We start from the raw sequence: 7,329 nt of genomic DNA, 5'->3' as shown, positions 1-7,329 counted from the left end.
TTATAAAGACACTTGACAATTTCATAATCGAAATTGAATTTTGAAAAAGCATAATCTCCTTATTTCCTAAAACGTGTTTTAAAAACAAATGTAGTTATAGTACATAGTACACAAAATTATCAATTATATAGTTTATATAATATAATTACACTAACAAATTTTTGTTTGTCATTATCCCATTGTCAAAAAGAGTAGGGGAAAAAATCAACGATTTAGGTCAATATTTTAGGAGACTAGCTTGAATATAAAGTAAAACCAGATAATGTACAAAATATAAATAAATAAAATAAAACCCTTAACAAAAAACACTGTATACAAATATTTGCAAATTAATAAATAATTGAATTTTTAAGGGCATAAATGAAAAAATGGCTAATTATTTAGAATTTTTTTCTTATTTATAATTTTTATAACATGGTATCTACAATAAAATAAAAAAAAATAGAAGAATTTTATATCGATTGATGAATTGACAACCACAAATAGTGTGTATGTCACTATTGGTCAGCTGTTTCCTCTTCATCAGAATCATTTGTTTGAAGCGAAAGGAAGAATGAGTTCAAAACTACAACTGCCATAGTTTTAGTTTCCAAGTCTTCATCGAATCCAACTTTGAATTCTTCTTCTTTTTTCCATAGATCAAATGATTCTTTACTAATAACACTGTCCTGATAAAGCTTATGGAAGAGTTTTAATACCATACCTAATGTAAATGAAATTTTTCAATCATTATACACAAAAATTTAGGTAATGTATAAATCCTTAGTAACAAACCTCCAGGGTGTTCAAGTGCAGCAGACATAATTTGAATTCCATACAGACATTGCACTTCTCGTGCCTGAATTTCAGGTTCTGGAAGTGGTTCTGATCTTATATAACAGGTCAACAACTTCACATGAACATGATCAAAGAAATCTTCGTACGAATGATTAGGTTCTATAAATTATAAATTTAAATCATCATCGAGTTCATAAAATACATGATTGTATTAAAAATTACTTACTTAAGCATACAATTACAATAGCAATAGTTAATGCTCGTACAAACTGAGGACATTTAATTATTTCTGCATTGATATTGGTCTAAAATAAATTTAAAACATCATTAAGGTATGTAGAATCGATATTAATAAATATGAATCAATTATCTTTATCGACACTTACTCTTATCCAATTATGCATTATATCATATAATTGTTTGTTATCAGTCAGCCTCATTTTATCATACATAGCTACAGATAAGAGAAATACTCCAATTCGCTAAATTAAAATAAAATGTATAAGTCAGAAAAACAACAAATATTCTACACAAAACAGTATGTTAACTTACATCATTTTTAAAATATTTATTTATTTGGTTATTAGGCATAAAAACGTCAAGAGGAACATATTCTGACATCCTCCATTTATTATATATCCATAAAATTCCTCCATCCTAAATATGAGTGAACATATTAAATATAAATCTCAATTTATATTAATATATATAAAAATTTATAATTTATAATTTTAATATACTAACTTCCTTAATGTTTTGAGTTTCCTTGGAGCTCAAAATTTTTTGTAATACTTCAGTAAATAATATACTAGAGTTATCGGGTCGTATAGAAGTACAAGCATCTTTTAAATTAATAAATTCAAATGATGCAGACTTTGATACTAATAGTGGAGCTATAAATAATTGATCGTATTTAAATATAATAATAATAATAATAATAATAAGAATAATAATAAAAAAAAAAACTCACTAATAATGGCAGCAATATAGGAAAAGAATTGAGGATAATCCATCAAATAGTCATTCCAATCCTTAAGGACAGCATCAATTCTATAATAAGTGCTTAAATTAGCTATCATTCAAAATGTAATGAAATTATTCAGTTTAATATACCCTTGAGTAATAACTGCCATAGATAAAATTTTTTTAGATAACAATTCAGCAAATATTTTCCCAGCTATTGTAGTACGGCTATTTGGATTACTCTCTAGGGTTATTAATACCATTGATTTGACAAATTCATCATGCCTAGTGAGAATTACTGATTTTTGGTCTTCAGTCAGTGAATAAATTATATCCTACATAAAAAAAATTCATTAAAAATATAGCATATATCTATAAAATTAATACATACATCTAAATTATGTAATTGCTCATATTCTTGTATAATGTTATTGCATTTCAAGTTTATTTGTTTGGCCACTTCATTTAATTCTTCTTCAAGTTCTTCAGTTGCTTCTTTAGAAGTATTTGTTGAAGTAATAGAATTTAGTGATGGGCTAGTTTGAGCAAATTGAGGCATCATACTTGCTATACCTATTATAAAAATATTCAAATGTTAAATTAATCTAATTTATAAAAATAAATAAAATAAATAATATTGAAATAAGTTATACCAGACATCATCCGTTCTCTTTCTTCAGATTCAGATATAACTGGTTTTCTAGAATTACTTTTACTTGACCTAACATGAATACATAATATGTTAAGACTAGTTAACAATAAAGAATAACTACAGTTATTAATATAACTGTAAATAAATACTTACATAATTTGTGATGTAGTTGACGACTTTCTGTCATCATTGAGAACAGCAAATGTATTGCTACTCGTAAATGAATTACTACCTTTTCCTCCGATAGAATTGGAAGAAAATGACCATTTATTCGAAGGGCCCAAAGTAGTAACAGATGATGATTCCTAAAATATCATATATTTATTTATATAATATAAAATAAAGGTAATAATAATAGAAATATCAATGGTCTTAAAAAAAATAATATGTATACTACCTTAAAACCTTGTAGTTTAGATTGATCTATGATATAATTTGGTTGCTTAAATTTAGCAGTATTCTGAACAATGTTCCATTCACTATCATTCCCACCTTAAAATCACAAATATTTCTAATTTAATATTTTTATTTTTATTATAATTCAATAAAATTTCAATTTGTTTAAAAAATAATGATTATAAATGTGTTTTCATCATTGAAAATAATTTATCAACAATATAAAATATTATTCAGAGAGAAGATTAGATAAAATTAATCATTTAAAAACACATTTAATATACACTTCATTACAAATAAATAATTTAAATATTGATATAAAAAGTATAATGTATAATTTTTAAACGTAGTTACTTACGGCGACTTTTATTATCACCACCTCTAAATTTATTATCATCACCACGGTGATGCTCTCGTTTATCTTGTCTATTGTATGACGATAATGCCACTGATTGTTCCATTGCTTCATTTTTGGCATCATTTGCAATTTCATTAATTAATTTAGGTTTACTATCATTACGTCTTGGAACCCACTTATCTCTTCTTAAATCTATAACATCTTGAATCATAAACTTTATTCTGGATGGAATCTTATTTTTCATATCTTTAGACGTTAAAGCTTTAAGCTTAGCAAAAGTATCATTTAAGTCATATGTCTGAAAAATTAACATAATTCAAAATGAATCAACTTAATACAATTATGTCATCATAATATGATTAGAATTGAGGTAAGTAAAAAGAATAATGAAGTACAATGATATACGTAATGTCAAAAACTATAAATTTGATTACAAGAATTAAGACCAGTAGTAAAGTCAGTTAACCAAATCATTGATAATAGGTTAACGGACCATTAAGTTAAACAACACCACCTGAAGTCGGTTTAATTAACAGCGATTATTTTATCATAACTCATATTTCTTGTAAATTTGGTATTTAATAGTATTATAACTAGAGCTTGGATGTTTATTGAAATTCATATTTTTTCCTATTGTGTCAATTTAATGCAGACATTGATACAAATTTGATTCCTATTCTACAGTATCAAATATAATTATTTTTACTTTATATAATTTAAGGTATAATATTTTTAGTGCATATTTTTGGGATTTTAAGAATTATATGCATATTTCAATAAATTACATTTTTTTTTTTTTAAAAATATTTTAAATTAATGTTTAGATAAATGATCAATCTATATAATTGTGTTGTCCCAAATATTTTTAAGTTCAAATTAAAAATACTATTGTATCACAGAATAATTATCATATAATTAATTAAAATATAATATTAAAAAAATATAAAATACAAAAAAAAACATCCAATAAAAATAAAAAACTTATAAATTAATTTTTTTTTAATGCTTAAATAACTTTAGGTAAAATCAACTTTATATTGCAATTATCAACGCACACATGTAACAGAAATGATTATATAAGATTTGTCAGCTTAAGGGATTACTCCATAATGATCAAAGTAAATTAAAAAATTTCAAGTTGCAAAACAAAAAACCAAATGCAATATTAGATGCAATTTTTATTTTAAATAATATTAAGTAAGATTAGTGATAAAACAAGTATCACAAAAAATGAAAATTAAAAATCAATTGTCATGAAAATATTGTATAAATCGTTGACCAAACCACTAACTGAACAACTCACCTGGTTATAATCTAGTTCTGACATAATAATTATATAATTTATAATAATAATAATTTATATTATGATCAATATTTTTATAAAATTCATGTCAAATTCATTTAAGATATTGTTTTATTACACATTTATATCTTAAAAAAATGGTTTTTATCATGAATCTTATAATATTGAAATTTAAATATATTATAATATATATAATTATATACTTGTTCTAATTCTTTTCCAACAGTCCTTAACAAATTGCACAAACATTCCAGAGGTTCTTCTACATGTTTGGTGACTAAGTTCACAACACAATACAACATAATATGTGGAGTAAGAATTTTTTGTTTAAATAATTCACCAATAAATCTAATAAAAATAAAATTTTTTTAAAATAATGATTTGACCATAAATTTCCACTAATTTAAAAATTTATCTCATACCGGCAATTTCCTACAGAACGTTTACGTAATCTTCTTTCATTTTCCTCATATTCCAATTGTAATTCTTTTTTCTTTTCCTAGAATATATTAATATAACTAAAAATGTCTCAATAAATAAATATATTTAAAATATTTACTGGATCTTTGCAAGAATTAATTTCAGAGAGTTTCTTAGCAGAATCCATTTCTTGAGCCTTGTCCAATTCGAATAGGCTTTGACATTTACTGATAATAAGCTTCTTAAATGATATTGGTTTATCACCTTCAGAAATTACTTGTACAGTCTGCATAGCAGAACATAATGATGCATAAAGAGGAGCAAAACTTTGTTCTTCTATTGCCTAGAATCGAGAAAAATCCATAAATATGTAACACTTAATTTATAAATCACAACTATTTAAGACTAGGTGAAATGAGAAATGCACAGGGGAATAATAAATTGGGCGGAATGTAAGTTTCAAGCCAGAAATGTTTTGATAATATTCTTTATTTACAAGTATTATATTTTAAAACTAAAATTAACCATTAAATTCTTGAATTTATTGCAGACAATTTTTTCTTGACAGATCTCATCTCCTCCTTAGGTTAGTTCATTCAAAAACAATTCTATGGACTTGGTTAGATCAATTGAACTATAGGTATTTTTGAAAGATGTATTAAATAATTTACCTACACATTTTGTAACAATTTGAAGGCCTATTAAGGGATGAAAATACATGTATTGCAGGGATAATACCTTTTAACTTACATATATTTCACATTTCCCCAAGATATTTTATCCAGGAAACATTCATATAACCATTAGCGTATTTAATACGAACAGTAATAATAAGTAAAATGTGATTGGAATTATGTCTTAAAACCACTTTCAAATTATAAAAAATTAAATAAAAGACTTGCCTTAGAGTCTAAATTATAAAAGATTTTGTTCAAATTCAATTTCCTGATTAATTTTGTAATATATATTCGGTAATCAGATTATTTAAATTACCTTTTCAAAAACTAAGTCAATAGTTTTTTCTAACCGATCATATGTATCAATAGGCAATGCCTTGAAACGTTCAGTTAATGGAATCATGTTATCTGGAGTAATTTTGTTTAATATTGATCGAACATTTTTATTTACGTCCTGTAAGAAATTGATTTCATATTATAATATTTCAACAAATAATCAGTTAAATTATTTAAAATGTATTATTCTTACCTCAGTTTTTAACTCATCTTCATTTTTATTTTTACCCACATCAGCTTTTGTGGCTTTTATAACAGCTGTGGGAACCCAAGCATTCTCAGTCTGATTCAATTTTACTTCTTCTCTTAAGGAAAGAGACATATGTATAGTGTTTGGTTTAGCAGATTTACTAGCAGTTTTTCCTTGGCTACTATTACGTTTAGCTCCTGGTTGCTATAAAAGAAATATTTATGTAAAAAAAAAAAAAAAAATCATTACATAAAAACCAAATATTAACATTTACCATTATAGGCATACCACCACGTTGACTATTTCCAAGTTTAAAATATGATGGCAAAAATCCTGATGCACTTGCACTTTGAGACCTTGGTAAATGAGGCACTGTACCCTAATAAAAATGTATTTGTTTAATATACCATAAGTTAATACATATATATTATAATATATATTTAATATATATATTAGATAGTACTTACTCCTGATGAACCATATGAAGGTGAATTAAGTGATTTAGTAATATGAACCCAACTACTCAATACATCAGGTTTCTTTTGGCAAACAGTTTCACTTCCCAGTTGTGTTAAAAATGCTTTTGAATAAACTTTCTTTCCAGTTTGATTTGTGTAACTCCATTGTCCTATACGAAATAAAAACATTTTTACTTTGATTTTACACATAATATAATTAACTATCATTCATTCAGAAATAATCAAACCTTCAGCATATGGTAATTTTTCTAAATAACTAGGTAACTTGGGAGTTGCAACAACTGGTTCAACTGGTTCTTGTAATATACCACTATCTTGAGTTTCTTGAGATTGTTGTAATAATTCTTCGGGTTTTGGAATAATACTTTCTTCTTCTTCGGTTTTAGAATTATGATTATCAATTTCATTTTCTTTATTTTCTAGCTGGATTGTTTAAAATTTCAAAGGTTCAATAATTTGTTAATATTTAGTCATCAAAAATTGTTGATTAAAAAATGATCTGTATCATCTCAAAATAAAGAAAATATAATAAATTCTTTAATTAAGAATTAAATAAACAGACTTGTACACAAATAGTTTTTTAATCATATAATAACGTTCAGAAGCAAAGTATGTAGAGGTATTGTAAATTCCAGAATGAAATAATAAATTAATAAAATCTTTGATCAAAGGGTTATTTATTGCAGTTTTAAAGAATAAGTAATTGAACATTATATTTAAGGTTTTAATTAGTAGAAGGTACATTGAATATAGATTAAAAATGGGAAGTGGTATCAAA

The 7,329-nt window shown here is 24.8% G+C and overlaps 1 protein-coding gene across 4 annotated transcripts in view; it reads right to left on the bottom strand.

Moving 5' to 3' along the window:
* Positions 1 to 376: 376 nt before the first annotated feature.
* Positions 377 to 7,329, bottom strand: part of LOC112684456 (eukaryotic translation initiation factor 4 gamma 3-like) — a 29,348-nt gene continuing 22,395 nt past the window's right edge. For all 4 annotated transcript variants that reach the window (XM_025555993.1, XM_025555997.1, XM_025555994.1 and 1 more), the window contains 21 exons: positions 6,779 to 6,974; positions 6,540 to 6,700; positions 6,347 to 6,451; positions 6,076 to 6,276; positions 5,863 to 6,000; positions 5,009 to 5,212; positions 4,872 to 4,948; positions 4,653 to 4,797; positions 3,147 to 3,444; positions 2,790 to 2,884; positions 2,546 to 2,697; positions 2,394 to 2,461; positions 2,132 to 2,313; positions 1,891 to 2,075; positions 1,748 to 1,827; positions 1,522 to 1,670; positions 1,330 to 1,434; positions 1,164 to 1,259; positions 1,004 to 1,082; positions 775 to 936; positions 377 to 703 (listed from right to left, as the gene is read on the bottom strand). In XM_025555993.1, coding sequence (XP_025411778.1) covers positions 498 to 703; positions 775 to 936; positions 1,004 to 1,082; positions 1,164 to 1,259; positions 1,330 to 1,434; positions 1,522 to 1,670; positions 1,748 to 1,827; positions 1,891 to 2,075; positions 2,132 to 2,313; positions 2,394 to 2,461; positions 2,546 to 2,697; positions 2,790 to 2,884; positions 3,147 to 3,444; positions 4,653 to 4,797; positions 4,872 to 4,948; positions 5,009 to 5,212; positions 5,863 to 6,000; positions 6,076 to 6,276; positions 6,347 to 6,451; positions 6,540 to 6,700; positions 6,779 to 6,974 — 3,084 coding nt within the window. In that variant the 3' untranslated portion in view covers positions 377 to 497. The remainder of the gene's footprint in view (positions 704 to 774; positions 937 to 1,003; positions 1,083 to 1,163; positions 1,260 to 1,329; positions 1,435 to 1,521; positions 1,671 to 1,747; positions 1,828 to 1,890; positions 2,076 to 2,131; positions 2,314 to 2,393; positions 2,462 to 2,545; positions 2,698 to 2,789; positions 2,885 to 3,146; positions 3,445 to 4,652; positions 4,798 to 4,871; positions 4,949 to 5,008; positions 5,213 to 5,862; positions 6,001 to 6,075; positions 6,277 to 6,346; positions 6,452 to 6,539; positions 6,701 to 6,778; positions 6,975 to 7,329) is intronic.

Source organism: Sipha flava, unplaced genomic scaffold (genome assembly GCF_003268045.1).
Source record: "Sipha flava isolate LNK unplaced genomic scaffold, YSA_version1 249_pilon_pilon, whole genome shotgun sequence".
NCBI classification, from domain to species: domain Eukaryota; kingdom Metazoa; phylum Arthropoda; class Insecta; order Hemiptera; family Aphididae; genus Sipha; species Sipha flava.
Note: the sequence above shows the minus strand (reverse complement) of the source record. Positions and strands in the feature narration are given on the sequence as shown.